The sequence below is a fragment of the Haliotis asinina genome, chromosome 2 (genome assembly GCF_037392515.1).
Source record: "Haliotis asinina isolate JCU_RB_2024 chromosome 2, JCU_Hal_asi_v2, whole genome shotgun sequence".
In the NCBI taxonomy this organism is placed as follows: Eukaryota; Metazoa; Mollusca; class Gastropoda; order Lepetellida; family Haliotidae; genus Haliotis; species Haliotis asinina.
The window spans coordinates 29,357,656-29,373,763 of NC_090281.1; the positions used below are offsets into that span (position 1 = coordinate 29,357,656).

The 16,108-nt window shown below is 38.5% G+C and overlaps 1 protein-coding gene across 1 annotated transcript; it reads left to right on the plus strand.

Moving 5' to 3' along the window:
• Window positions 1–2,383: 2,383 nt before the first annotated feature.
• LOC137272438 (uncharacterized) lies at window positions 2,384–11,945 on the plus strand. Its single transcript, XM_067804818.1, has 8 exons — window positions 2,384–2,515; window positions 2,896–2,991; window positions 4,647–7,787; window positions 7,884–8,433; window positions 8,897–9,076; window positions 10,108–10,292; window positions 11,068–11,289; window positions 11,856–11,945. The coding sequence occupies exons 1-8, from the start codon at window positions 2,384–2,386 to the stop codon at window positions 11,943–11,945; spliced, it is 4,596 nt and encodes a 1,531-aa protein (XP_067660919.1).
• The last annotated feature ends 4,163 nt before the right edge of the window (window positions 11,946–16,108 follow it).

Consider the following 16,108-nt stretch of genomic DNA (forward strand, 5'->3'; position numbering starts at 1 on the left):
TATAATTGAAATGTCCAGGAAAGAAAGTGCAAGGACACAGCACCCTCCTCCAACTCACGTGAGTTAGATTAAAGTTGGAAACGTTTGAAGTATTCTTTTTTTAAGCCACATGTAACGATCCGGGTTTGAATTGATATTCAGGAACCTATTATTATAGCAAGAGGTGACTGACGGGATCGGGTGGTGAGGCTCGTGGACTTGGTTCAAACATGTCATCGTATCCCAGGTGTTTAGATCGATGATCATGCTGTCGATCACTGCTGTGGATTACGTTCATACCGAAACGTGAGTCTCATTAACCTGTTCCGACAATGACCTACTTTTCAGTCGATCCGAATTTTCTCGCTTGAAATAGAAATAGAAATAGAAATCACAAACAAATCTAGTTACATTGAATTCCAATTCTTGTTTCACAGGAAAATGGTATTTACAAATGAATTTTAATGTTAAACCTTAATAACACCGTACTTCTATATTTCATGTCGAAGTGTAGGCAGCATGACCTTAACGAACACGTCACAGACTGTTCTTCATTGATGAGGTCGTAAAATGATTCATAGTCCCTCTGACTCACTTGTTACACCTGATATGTATTTTCTGTACTTATTCTGTACAGTTTTGTCACGCACAATGAGATTGATATAATATCAATTCCGTACAGACCGCCAAACTTTTCTACATGTTTCAATCGAGTTTCGTCAGGGAGAAGTCATTTCAGTTAAATAGACTGTTATATATATAAAGGAAAACTTTTGTTGTGAATGAATGTCAATTTTCTATTTAAACCATAAATATAGCTACAAAAACTTCAAAGATGCTCTGTACCAATATACGGCTCTGAAAACAAAATATTTCACTACGTATCGTTTGAAAATCCTATTGCAGTATACCGGTAATACTGTATGTGCATCTTGCCACGGATACCACCTCAGTTCCGTAATTACTTCCATCCATAAAGATACATTAAACGTATACAAACACAACCCACCATCGTCCGACGTTGCCCACCCCAGCCCATCCCCATAGCGTACAAAACGCCCGCAATAACTGAATGAAAGGGTGAATTGGACTTCAGGTCCAGCCTTCGGAGTTTACATGACACAACTTCATGTCCGCTCAATCAAGCTAAATACAGAGAGCGTCATTGTTTAGAAGTTGTTTGATCGAGGTGACAAGATGCAAGGCCTGATTAAAATCTTCATGTACAATCATAGATCTGTGCTTTTTGTTGATTTTGGGTAAGGGTGGGAAAAGAGATGTGTTTTTATTTTTTCATTTCCGTGATTATCAACAGAAGAGCACGCAAAAATAACAAAATATCAAGCATAAAAAACAAAAATGTTAAGAAATGGGTACAAAAGAATTCGTCATCAGCCTCACAGTGTTTGACCTCTTGCCTCCGTGAGGTACAGCATACTCCATAAAGGCAAATTAAATCACCGTCGAGAGTTACTTCCCTTGAACGTAACGGTCGTTGATATGTAAATAAATACAACATATCTTTTTTGTTTTGTTTTTTAATCTAATACCATTTCCTGTTATAATATCGATTTTTTTTCAATGTGATGTTGAATTTGAGCTGTTAGTTTAAAAAAACATTATTTCGTAACGAAGGTGTTTGTCGGACGTCGAAACTTGTGCGACGTTCAAAGACGCTGATGATATACATCAGTCGTCATAACGTCTAAAAGATGACAACCTGATTCCTATTTTTTATAAATCTGTCAACAGAATACTGCCGGATTTGGTACGTACATTTCTGAATTCACATTCATTGCCTTTCTTTCCAAATCGTCTATTACCTTTCAAACTTTTCATTCGCCTCTCAGAAACGGTTTCATCATGGCGGAGCCAGGAAAGATAAGACTTCCGGATGGAGAAATATATCGTTGTTTACACAAAGTAACAGTTTTTAATGCGTTGGCAACTTAGGGTTTGGAGCGATATGTATGTGGTAATAGTGAAATAGGGATATCTTGATAATAAACATAAATTGATAAAAAATATGCAGGGATTTGAATCGGAAACGTAAAGACGCTTATATTATGCCAAATCTGTGTTCAGCGTTAGGCCTGTTCGCTGTTTCCTGGGCCGATTCAGCAGAATTTAAAATGCAAAATCTAATGATATTTGCTCTAGTAAATAACCAAGATTATTTCAATGATTTTATATGAGCCATAAAAGTAGTATTGTTAATGTAGAGCTCTGTTGTAGCCCATCACACACTCAACTTACAATCACAGTAGTGAAATGTACAGGGGAACTACGATTGATTCACCGTTTAATGTACTGTAGAGTTCGATTAATGATCATTTTGTCCGTGTAGTGCTAACGCTAACGTGCCATTTTACGACCTCAATTTGTTTCTAGAAGTTAGGTTGAGATGGCAATGTACGACAAAGAACCCTTTCTGGAAACAGAAACTGAACAATGTCCGAGGTGCCACCAGGACTTCGCACTGGACACTGATTCAGCTCCAACATACCTCTCCTGTGGTCACTCTGTTTGCTTTAAGGTAATCGTTTTTGGTCTAGGTTTATTGTTTATTTATATATAAAAGGACATTTGCTATGCTGAACTTGTGTTCAGTTAGTGTATTATAGCAATCAAACATTAAAACAAACAATAGGCTGTGAGATGATTTAACATTTCCTTAGTTCGAGGTCATTTCTTGAGGATTGTTGAGAATTCAGCTTGAATGTGTGCAAACAGCAGTCTCTAAAAGGATATATCTATTATTATATAACCATAATTTGCATGTAGACATTTATTAGTTTAGGTTTTACAATATGATTGTTGATGAATGGTTGTGAATTTAATCTCAGCATCTTAGATGTGGTAGTTAAGGTGAAATGTGTGAACCAGACATGGAGACATTACTGATTTCTGTTACAGTGCATCCAAGTGGAGTGGTGTAGATCTGAATCAGCAGATGTAGACATGATCACATGTCCCCTGTGCACCAATCAGATTCTCATTTGCTTTGATAAAGTAAGTTAGCGAATAGTGGTGGTCCAGTTGATTGCATCAATCCAAGATCAGTTGCAGTGATGAGCAACCGGACATTTTTTCAAACATATCAAACAAAAAACACAAACAATTTTGGAATATTTTTCAAAAGGTTGGATTTATCTGTGCCAAAGTTACATTTCATACGCACTGCAGTCAGAACTGAATTTATCTAAAAGACTTCAGAAATATTATGTTCCCAAAATACTAGTCTTCCTTAATAGATGTGACATTTGCAATTGCATTTTGTGCAATTTGAAGAAAGAAACCTCAAACAACGACATGTTTTTTCTTTAGTATTTTATGCACTAACAAAGATAGCAGAAACATTTGATAAACAACGCTACTCAATTATTTTTTTATGATTAGTCAGTTGTAATGGACAAATTACAAGGCATGGGCTTTCATCCAATTCCCGACACTAATAACAACATTAATTACATTCTTTTTTCAGCGTTAACTCTGTTTACTTTAACACTATTAATGGAATTGGTAATCAGTTTCACGTTTCTATCAATTCTTATGGTAGTGTGGAAAATATATGCATCTTTTCAGATATCTATACTATTACATGTCCATCCATGGTATACTTATATGTAAACCTTAACTGACTATTTCAAATGCTTCTCCACATCATATGCAATGCAGGATATATGCTGGTTAGCAGATAACAATGTCATAATGAAATCAAAAGTTACATTTAATATTTGTTATATTAACATTTATGATATTATTGCTCATCTTATTGGTTTGATTTCTGAATATCATGTAAGAGTCATCTATATGAGTGTATCTATATTGTAATCTCAAATTGCAAAAATGTTAGTTTTTATAGGTACCCATTTCTTTATATTAAAAAAATATAAACAATCCATGTTTTATTTCCATCACAGGTACATTAGATGCCTAATATGGTGTTAAATAAAATTATTCCTTTAGTATAGGCTGAAACACTCAACTGATCAGTCAGTAACTTAAGATCCAGGTGGGCCTGGAATCCAGCTTCTACTTAGAACTCTCTGGAGAAGAATGCCAAGCACCATTATTGGACTAATATTGTTATGGTTTTAAATTGGATTTTTTTGTCTGTTCTCACCCACTATAATATTTAGAGTTCTTAGTAGGAATATCTGGGGTTTCTGAATCTGAAACAGATGCCATTGATTTCTAAGCACTGTAATTCTTTTAGTTCATGAGACTGAAATTTGAAAAAACAATTTTTGCATTAATACAACTTTTCCAAATAAATGACAACTATGTGTAAACTATTTCCTGGCTGACATAATGGTAAATATCACTGAAACACTAGCAGTAAAAGCATGACCAAAACTGGACAAAAATGCAAAACCTCTGAAAGACATGCATGCATAAACATATGCTTCAGACCTAGTGATGCATTAAAAAATCAAGACTATGATGACGTTTAACCTGAATTTAACCTACAATATTGAGGCAAGAAGTAGTGGAATATTTGCTAAATAAGGGTTTTAATGTTCTTGGGTTACAGAAATAAAAGAAAATAATGATTTTATTCGTTTGAAGCTCTTTTTCAAACATGTCTCTTTTTTCAACCCATAGTTTTGCATTCATAGTTAATTTGTCTTGACTCAGTAAATGAAAGGACTTTCCTTTTGCAGGAAATGCCCATGAAAATTGAGGAACAACCTTTAGAATCTGCAAGAAATAACATGACTGATGTTCTACGGAAGGCCCAGTTGGACAACCAGATTTCAGCAAGTCTTTCAAGCAGTCATACAGATCCTGGTAGCAGGGATGTTTTAATGATCCAAACCGCAAATAAGTGTAGTTCACCCTTAAATCCAGTCTTATCTGAATCTACCGCAATGCATATGGATTCAGAGATTTCCTTCCCTATCCTTAATGGCCAAGAAAGTGGGGACCCAAAGTCCTGGACCATTGATGTATTGAACCTCCAAGCCCTGCTAGAAAAAGAGACTGCTGTTTCAGGTTTGACAGACCACATGAGCCAAGATAGTATGTTTGCTGATCATGGAGACAGTGATATTAGCACTGTACAAGACCTTCTTAAGATCGTGAACATTCCAGGAGATTCACTTTTTGATGAGAACAGTCTCAGTAGTCTTGCCCCTGCCAGTCTTTTGGATGAAACCTCAAATCCTCCAGTTATGAAGAATTCGTTATCAAATTTTGAAATATCTGAGCTGTCACAATTTCTTCATCCACCTTCAGGAACAAACAATTGGCAGATGCCGTCCTCATGCCAGGAGAAGAGTAATTTGAAAGGTGTTGATATTCATGTTGGAGAAGAAAATGACCCTGTTACAAATGACTTACAACCTTTCTCTGTTGATCAGAGAGGGATATTTGAGACGTTAGAGGGTCACAGCTTTGTTCCACAGGCACAAGGAAGGAGACAGGCTCATCACAATAAAGGAAGAAAAACGAGTGTGCTGTCTAGAAAAGCAGAGTTTGATAGTCTGTACTTGGAAACAATGACCGCTGTTGCTTCCATCGAGGGTCATAAGGACACAGAGAAATCAGCAACGGAAAAAATACCATCAATGAAAGAGAGTCTGTATAAAAGATTTTATCCAAAATCTAGCAGGAAGCTATACAGAAGAGGACCAGCTCTAAGGACAGAAGACAGAAGCTATAGCAGCATCTGCCAAGAGCAGTATCCACCAAGCAGAGAGGAAATTGACATTCCCGATATGCAGATGGTTAAAATAGTATCAGATGTACAGATCCCAGAAGAAGAAGCATCTATTCAAATGGAAGAAATGGAGGAAACAAGTCGGCATAATTATGGATATGTCAAAAATTCCATGCTTCCAAATGGAAATGAAATAAAGAACTTGTATGTTGTTCCTAAGACTTGGCTAAACAATGATGAAGTTGAGGTACAGTTCACGCCAACAGAAACAGAAGGTTGTGATATATTCCAGCCAGAATGTTCAATGCAGCCAGAGCAGAACATGCAGAAACTATCAGATGCACTAGCATATCCAATGACGAGCATCATGCCATCCCAGCATTCTCTGCTGCAGCCATTTTCACGACAACAGATTTCGATGCCAAAGGCCCCACGATTGAGACGAGACACATCCAAATGTAGGTCAGCTGTGGAACACACTGTCTCTAGTTCAAAGCCTGTTAGGATATGCCCAAAGATACCAGAGAGCGGAGCTGCTGTACAGATGATCCAGACTGCTGATTTGAATTCAGGGGAGAGTCCATTTGAAACAGAAATGGTACATGTTCGTTATGAAATAAATGATGGACAAATAGTGTTTATTCCAGAACCAGATGAAGAATCATCCCATACCAACACAACTGCAACTGAAAGATATTGTGACAAGGAACAAGGCCCACTGCTTATACTAACAGTACAGGACAGTGAGTCATCTGATAGTGAAAAATGCAAAAGTGATGACAGGAATGACCCTGTTGTAAACATGAAAATCATGGCATCGCTCAGACAAGAGAAACCAGACACACATGCTGGCATAAAATCAGTCATCCAGCCAAAATGTTTTGGATCAGCTACACTGCAAGGAGAAAGTGAGAGAGTCAGTGACAAGATTCTAGAGAAAGTTCAAGATTTACATGACAAGACTGCACCAACCACCACGAGTGCAGAGAGAGTAATCAGTTCCGTTTCCCTTGTGCCATCAGCAAGCAGTTCTACTGAAAGCTGTCGGAGAGCATTCAGCTCACCAGAGTCAGTTACACCTGAGGACATTCAGGGGTGGCACATGTCTCAAAACAACAGCACAAACAGCTCAAGATGTGAACTGATTTCAGGGAATGAAAACCATGAGGATGCCTCATTCCAGGTATGCAGTGACAGTGTTTTACATGATTCAGTGTTACCCTGTCATTGTAAGACGATGGATAATTCCCCAGGTCTTGTATTCAATACTGTTCCAGCTAAAACAGTTGATTCCGGTGAACTGCAACCAGACGCCATTGGTGGAGTTTCACAGACACATTATAAAGACAGTAATGTGTCAGATGACAATCACACAACCGGTAATGACCCAGACGTGTCATCTGCTACACCCTGTTCTTTTGGAACAGGAGCAGATGGCGTTGATTATGGCAGTCCTCCGGAGCTGGAACGAATGGTTAGGCTACCTCCCAATACGGAAACAAACCAAGGAGAAGACAGAGAAAACAAATCAGTTCTTGAATGTGTCAGCTCTACAAAGGTTTTAAGTAGTGAGATATTCAGTGAGGAAGGGCTAAGAAAACAGGATAAAGCAGCACCACCTCAAATAAAAGCAGAAAAAAGTCAATTAGAAGTCATACTAGGAAAACTAGCTGGTCTGAACACTGGAAAAAATGTTTCATCAGATATCAAAGATCTCAGCTATCAAATTGAAAAGTTGAATGTGATCAACCAAAAGTTTAATGTACACACCGGATTTTCCTTTTACAACAACCAAAGCAAAAAGATATACGATATGATAATAAATCAAGTTTCATCACTGATTGCTTGTGAGATGTCTGTGCAGTGTTTTGATGATAATGCTGATGTTTTAGGCAAAGCTACAGAAAAGGAGATGTGTACACAGAGATACTTGTTTAGGCAGGTCGTGAAACAAGGGATTGGTTTTATCACTGAGCTAATAAACGAATATGAAATGCTCCTGGACACATCTTCAACTGGTGATAATGAACTGGAAGTCAGTAGCTCTGGACTGAAGGATATTGCTGCATGTGAAGATGAGGACTCAAACACAGATGGGGATGCAGTTACGGATAGAGTTGGAAATACAGGTGCACATGGAAATGTGGATGGAAACATTGACCCAAACACAGATGGAAATGCAGTTATAGGTGGAGTTGGGAATACAGGTGCACATGGATATGTAGATGGACTTCTAAAGGGAAAAACTGATTACCATGGAAATGAAAATGGATCTGAAAATGGAAACACAGATTTACATGGAGATGCAGCTTGTGTACCTGGGACAGATGATGGGGAAGGGGTAACTAATGGTTCACATTGGGAACATGACATCTGTCAAAATGACCAATTTCAACAAATCCCTGAGAACCTACCCCCAGCATTAGAGGTATTTGATGAAAGGTCATCTGAGCCACATATTAACGAATTGAATTCACAAGAAATAAACAAAGAAGGTTTGTCATTGTTATCACTGACCCCAGAGGGAATCCCAATTCCACAGAAAGCACAGGATTTGCCACATAAAGATGTCACTTCAGAGACAAGCCTGGTAAACCATGTGTCAGATATTGCCCTTAATGTTGAGATTGGAACAGCATCTAGCAACGAATCTCTCCTACCGTCTTTGTCCGAAATTATGAGAATTCATAACCACCAAGACAAGAAGGAAACTCCTGAAGACACCAAAACGGAGAGTGTTACATTGAGGGATGATACGGAAATATCCCATCCTCAATATTTCAGACAAGGTACTATTCTTTGTTTTCTTGCCTGTAGTCACAACGTAATAGAATTGCATGTGCGTGGATACAGTATTGACATTAATAGTATATATGTTAGTTTGCAATTGTAATTCAAATTGTCTATTGCTAAAACACCCCACTGCCCATTGAAAGGATGTAATACACGTTTTCTATGCTTGGAGCAGCCACATCTTCACATCCAGATGAAAACTGATATTGCCTGTGAGAGGTACCTTATGGGGTCGATTCTCAAGAATAGTCACTGACTTGGTTGATGCATGTTATGGTATCCCATTGTTGTTATCATGATATCAGTAAGTACATTGTGGGGCTAATGTTTGATCTTGATTATTCAAAGACAGCTGTCATAGACCAGGGATATTGATAGAACATGGCTGAGTGTTACGTGAAATATGATCGTTTTGAAAGGAAACGCTTCATGGGACCTCCGTTTTGCTGGTTTATTCAGGCAAAGAGAATTCGGATAGCTGCGAAGATAAAGGTGAAAATGATGATGAAGAGGGGGAAAGTCATGCAGTCAGATCCCCGAGAAAGAAACAACAGGACAGGAGTCGAAAGAGGAAGAGACAAGGCCAAGATGTAAATGGTGTGGACACCAAAAAGTCCAAACAAGGGCCCAGCAGGAAAGGTGAAGGTTTTAAATACTCTAACAGACGTTTAATGTTCAAAACATCACTAACATGAAACACCTCGTGTGTCCTTATCATTCATACATATAGAAGAAAACGGCAAGCGCGTACTTTTTTATATTTTTATCAAAAGTTGCCATCAAGCAGTAAATATGTTATTCACTGGTGAAGAGGGGGGGATATTTTGATGTTAATATTCGTTTATGTCCCCAGAATGGAGTGAGTGAGTTAGTTTAGTTTTACGCCACACTCAGCAATATTCCAGCTATATGGCGGCGGTCTGTAAAATAATCGAGTCTGGACCAGACAATCCAGTGATCGACAACATGAGCATCGATCTGCGCAATTGGGAACCGATGACATGTGCCAGCCAAGTCAGCAAGCCTGACCACCCGATCCCGTTAGTCGCCTCTTACGACAAGCATAATCGCCTTTTATGGCAAGCATGGGTTGCTGAAGGCCTATTCTACCCCGGGACATTCACGGGTTCCCAGAATGGAACATACTAGAGAGCGCATCAAACCAGTGGCCCTCGGGAACCTGTGAACAATGTTTGTAGCTTGCCAAACACCTCAAAGTTAACTTTGAGCTGTTTGAAGCAGAGGTACTGGATCATGATAAGGAGTACCAGAGTTAGGCAACAGCCCAAACACTACTAAACACGAAAATGAGTTCGGCATTTCCAGCTAGTACCAAAGAAAATTATACTAGCTTGTAAGCGGGTTCTTTCACTGGCTCAGGCATTCAGAAAACATTTATGTGTGAGGAAAGATAATATCAAATACTCCTATTATCCGAAAGCCTTATGTGTTGTACTCAAATCCTTTTATGCAAGATACATCCAGTCAGTAAGATGTGGTGGTTATGATAACACTGGGGTTGTAGGGAAAGGGGGCATTAGAAATGTACTTAGGTCTCGTGAAACGTGAGGTGTTCCATGTAAAAAAATGGCTTGCCACACACCTGGTTGCACACTGTCATAGGTGGAGTGTACATGTTGTATTTTATTCATTTCTGTGAAATACATCAGTTGGAACCGACTCAACGCCTACAAAAAAGAGACAGAAAAGTCTGGCTCCAGGTACACCAGCTAAGTCTCCCGGTCCTAAGTCTGTGAAAGGAAAGAAGAAAAAAGTGAAGAAGAAAGACATATATGCATCGTCTTCTGAGGAAATTATACCTCCTCCAATTAAGCGTGGCTTCCAGTACACTGATGTAAGTGCGATTCTGTACTACCAAAAGTGAGTGAGTTTAGTTTTAAGCCGCACTTGGCAATATTACAGTTATATGGTGGAGGTCTGTAAATATTCGAGTCTGGAACAGGCAATCCAGTGATCAATAGCGTCAGCTTTGATCTACGCACACGATGACATATTTCAGCGAGCCTGACACCCAATCCCGTTAGTCGCTTTTACGACAAGCATGGGTTACTGAAGATCAATTCTAACCCAGATTATCAGGCCCGTAGGACGAAGACAACATTATAGATAACAAGATAGCAAATTCCATTCTATTAATAGATTAGTTAACTGACACATTGTCATTGATAAACGGTTTCAAAGGAGCTTCAAAGGAGACGATTTTGATAACTGGAAATAATCTAGTGTAATCTACTGTACATCCATTGATGCGTTTGTCCTTTGACACATATGGGGCATTGTTTTACAAATGAACCTTTTAATCTCTGAAAATATGGTGCAGATTCAAGAACACTGTGAGGAACATCGTATCGACCTCGCACTCTTGTGTTACCCTTTGACAAATCGCGCTGTGTACAAAATACATAACGCAATGTCGAAAACCGAAGTTTTGAAAAGGGGGCTTAGTTTATCCATTTCTGACAAGCAGTGCGTGCCTATGTATTCGGAGGGAGACTTATTTTTCTTACACAAGTGATATTTGTCGAGAATGTTTTGTCTGAATTAGTACAAATAGAACGATAGAAATCGGCTTTAATGCTAGTACCATGTTACAATCTTTCCCTTCACAGGAATGTTTCAAGATTTTCAACACTGTGTACAACCACAAGAAAAGTGACCCCTTCTGCAAGGAGATCAAATCAGATGACGTCCCTGGCTACTACAAGGTGGTCAAGCGGGCCATGTGGCTAGATCTCATTGCCCACAAGTTGAGGTCTGGCAGGTACGAGCGCCTGGAAGACTATGTTGCTGACATGAGACTTGTCTTCAGCAACAGCCACCTCTTCAATAAAGTGAGTGCAACAACAGGCGTATAGCAAGCCAATTATTTTCGTGTAAGCCCATGGGTTCCAAAGCTTCATGTAAAGATACTATTGGTGGCTTGCCCAACCTTTTAGCGAACAATAACATGTAAGCCCGGATATCTTTTATAATGATAGCCAATTTAATTGGTGCAAGGGGCCCAGCTGTTTATTAGTTTTGTTACAGAAGTGGTGGTCCAACATTCAATATGGCTGCCAAGGCAGCCATGTTAGATTTCGCAACGTTTGTGACTGTATACACTTCGCTGTCATTCCCGCATGCAAATTTTCATTTTGTGACGCTTGTTTTTCACAACGCCAAAGTATTCTATGAATGCTTGAATACTAAAGAGACCAGCGAGAGCAAACGCTTTATCCTCTAGGCTACCCAATCCCATCATGGCTAAAGATCATTGAATGTTTCATTTCATTCAGACTCTTTATTTCATGTTCAACGATTATTGTTTCGAAATAATCCTGTCAGGTATGTACTTGAAGTGTTTATGTTACAAGGTACAATGATGTTTGTCTCCATGTTTCATTTATTTTGTAACCAGGATGACACGGAACTCTATGAATCTGGGATCATCTGTGAGAAACTGTTTGAGAAGAAATTAGCGGAACAGTTCCCGGACAAACAGCTATAAGTGTGTACAAATACAGGTTTCTTCCTAATAAGCACCCTCTCCTAAATACAACCTTATATCTCTACTTGGGCTGACAGACAAAGTTCCCTTCCATCTGTTGGGCAGCATCATCCATCATTATATTCTTTAGTCCATTTTGGTCTTTATCTTCCTGCAAGTAGAAACGAACAATTCCCAGACAAACAATTGTGAGTATATACAGATACTGGTGTCTGAACTGAGGCTACTTAACTGGTGAAGATAAGGGGTTTTTTTTTAATTATTGATTTCGGTGGAAGGCAAGTTTTCAAACAGTTGCCTAGGCACAATGAAGAGCCATTCCCATTTACTCATGTGTGTTTGAGTGTGTGTGTGTGTGTGTGTGTGTCTGTGTGTGTCTCCCTCTCTCTCTCTCTCTCTCTCTCTCTCTCTCTCTCTCTCTCTCTCTCTCTCTCTCTCTCTCTCTCTCTCTCTCTCTCTCTCTCTCTCTCTCTCTCTCTCTCTCTCTCTCTCTCTCTCTCTCTCTCTCTCTCTCTCTCTCTCTCTCTCTCTCTCTCTCTGTGTGTCTTTGTATCAAAAGTAATCCAGTACTTTTCTCACGTATGTCTTCTGGTTTCAGAGAAGAAGTGATCTACAATGTAGCCGTTACTATCGGTGATACTGAAGAAGGAAGAAACGGTCTGACTTCTACGTAATAAGTTCAAGGGTGATTGAGCTTCGAATAAATGTGTGAATGAGTACAAGAAGAGACGTAACTGGTTAAAATGAATACAATGATTCGAGACGGTCAAGCATTGAAAGAAAGATTATTCAGCTCTATTTCTAAGATGTCTTTGTTTGTAGCTGTGTAGTACACAGCAGTTATATGCCCAATCAGTTTTAGATCAACTTACAATGATTTACTTAATCCCAAGGGCAGGATGCATGTGAAGGTGTATATAAAAGACTAAATATGTGATTTCTGTAGGAGTTGGACTCTGGTGATATCAATATTCTATCATATGTCATCATCCAGATATGAAAGTGCAATGATTATTTATAGTTATGTGGGAATGGTTTTACACTGATATTTTCCGGGAATATCATGAAGTGGGACAGGAGAAATAGGGTTTCACACACTGTACTATATTGAGAATCGAACTCTGCTCTCCGGCGTGACCAGCTAACTCTCTAACCACGAGGCCACCTTTTAAAGTGGCGTATTAGCTGAAATGGTCAGAAATCTTTTCAGCTTTTTCTCATTGCAGGTTAATTTGTTTTATTATAGTAACACTATTGCGAAGAGCTTTAAAACGAATCTAGGTTAGTTTCATAGCACCAGGCAAATCTAATATGTCTAAATTGTTTTCAACAATATTATTGTTGTAAAATCTTTCCTTCTTTAGTGATTTAAGAGAACCATTGCTCAAAACAGTAAATTCAGCATTCACAGCTGTACCGTCTACTGTTTTTGTTTGAGATTTGTTTCCAGTTTGTAAATTTTGAAGAAATTAATTTTACACAACCTCAAAGGACGCTTTCATGTTATATCTAATTGTTACACGTTCCCAAGCAAACTGATACAGCTCAAAGATACTGTTTTCATCCGGATTTGACGTCTTTCTGCGAGAAAAACAATGGTTGATTTCGATATGAAACGAAATAATGAAAGTTGTAACAATTTGTTGAAAACCGAATGTTGTGTATTGTATAAATATAGTTTGACACACGTGTGACTTATTTTGAAGTGATTACAATGTTATATTCATAAATGATCCTTATAGTTGACTGAATAATTCAAAGATAGATACGCCAATGATGCTTGCCATTATGATTCGATCAACAGGCTATCAATACTGTTATGTACTTCGTATTTGTGAATAAAATATTCATGTTGCGTTTTGTATTTTATTAATGCTTTCAGGAAAAATGGTTGAATCTGATGTGAATCTAGTTATAGTGGCACAATAATAAACGTTGCATCTTGACTCCTCACAGTGTCTGTGGCTTTGGTCCTCCACATTGAAGGAAACGTTCAATGAAATAAGCCCTTCGAACCCTAGTTTCGTTCATCAAGGTTGGTTGGCTTGTTGTTTAAAGCCGCACTCAGCATTTTTCCATCGATCAAATCATATTACCCGTAAGGACCACTGAAATCTGTCCTTTGAGCCATAATTTTGTACAGCAAGGTTTGTTTGTTATAAAACGACCCATTCAGAAATATGCCAACTATATAGCGCCGGTCTCGAAATAATAGAGTCCGCACCAGACAATCCAGTGGTCAACATCATGAGCATCGATCTACACAGTTGGGATACGATGACGTGTCAACCAAGTCATGGAGCCTGACCACCTGATCCCGTTTGTCGCCTCGTTCCACAAGCATGTGTCGCTGAAGACCAATTTTAAGCCGGATCTTCACGGGTTGCCGTGGCTTGGCAATACATTAGACTAGAAACAAATACGGAAATCGATTTTTTGGAAAAGTATATGTGTACCCTCTCCACCCACTCTCTAATTTCGTAAGCATATTTTCTTTAAGATTCATCCGTACATGTGTACACAATTAATGACCTCCCACTACCTCCCTCCCTCCCTCCCTCCCTACGTACCTGCCAGCCTGCCTACACACACGGTAACACACAATTGCTCAAAAGGGGCCAACATGCCAAAAAAATTCCTTTTATTTCTGATTTGCAACTGAAATAACCTGTAGCAAAAATACAAAATGAGAATATGAATTATATTGTGTGTACTTGAAGCTCGTCTACCTAACATAATTGCACTACAAATAGTGACATAAACAGATAAGTCAATTTCAATTAAATAAGGAAAATTATATTGTTACGACATGAACACTGGAATTAATTGTTACGGTAGTGACATTTATTTATGATAGCCACTTATATAATTCTTCCTTAAAGGATAATTCAATGCAATTTGTCAGTCAGCTGTTTCAGAATGTTTGAAGAATATGGAAAAGGGCACACAAAAATTACTTACGATTTCCCTGTCATGTCAAAAACAGGTGAAGACTTCGTGTTACGGCAGTGACATTGTGACGGTACATTATGTCAGTAGCGTAAGGACCCTATCAAGGCGGTTTTGTCCTCTGTCAGAGTTGTTACACTACTCTGTCCTTGCCGTAATTAAAAAAAATCATACTTATATGCTTATTGATTTTATTCATTAGATGCAAAAAAAAAAAATATGTTAAACAAGATTCCCAAACATTTGATATCTTTGAAATGAAAATTTACATACAAACAACATTAAACTAGGAAAATGTCACTGCTGTGACAAAATCTAGCCTTACCATAACAAAACCCATGACGGTAGTGACGGTCACTAACAATATCAGTTTTAAAACAATACCTGGTCAATAAAGTTTACAGAGCACGTAGTTTCAAATGATTTTCCCTACTGTTAAGGTATTGGCGTTCTTTGGCTTCACAAAATTAATTGGTGTCAGCGGTAGTCACCGTAACGATTAGGGCATGTAAAAATCTCTGATGTTGATTTGTACACACCTTTTTATTGTGATAAAATTCAGGTGCATAAAATTCAGGTGTAGTGTTTGACAGTCATAGTTCCTCTCACTGCTTGCAAAGATGAAGTAGAATCAGGAGTCAGTACAGGGAGTAATCATTATTGCGTTGTTTATGATATTACTTTAGCGACATCAAACCTTGTGACAAAGTTTGAGCTTTTTTTCACAAAATGTTTTACCATTCGAAAAAGACCAAACCACAACAAGCATGTAGCTGTAACATCATTAATTTTGATATGTTAAAAAATCCCTTTTGTCGGGGGAAACGTATAACATAAATATGCACGAATTTTGTGCATGACTCATATTCAGAGACTAAGCGTTACTGTAACAAACAAACTGTGGTATTATATTAACACCCCGACACGACAAAAGGATGTCGGGGGATGGTTGTAGGTTTGCTCAGCAATATTTCAACTAAGTTCTGTAAATGTATCACTTGATGTTGTGGCTCATAAAGAAGACACTAAGACATACAGTCGAACCCCGTTTACTCAGACCCCCACATATCCGGAAACCCCGCCTTCCGGACGATTTTTATGTGAAACGAAACTAACGTTCATTAATTGTACTCGCTTAACCGGACCCCGCGCTTCCGGACCCGGACGGCGAATTTTCAAATCATTACCATTGATTTATATTGATATATGGTAGA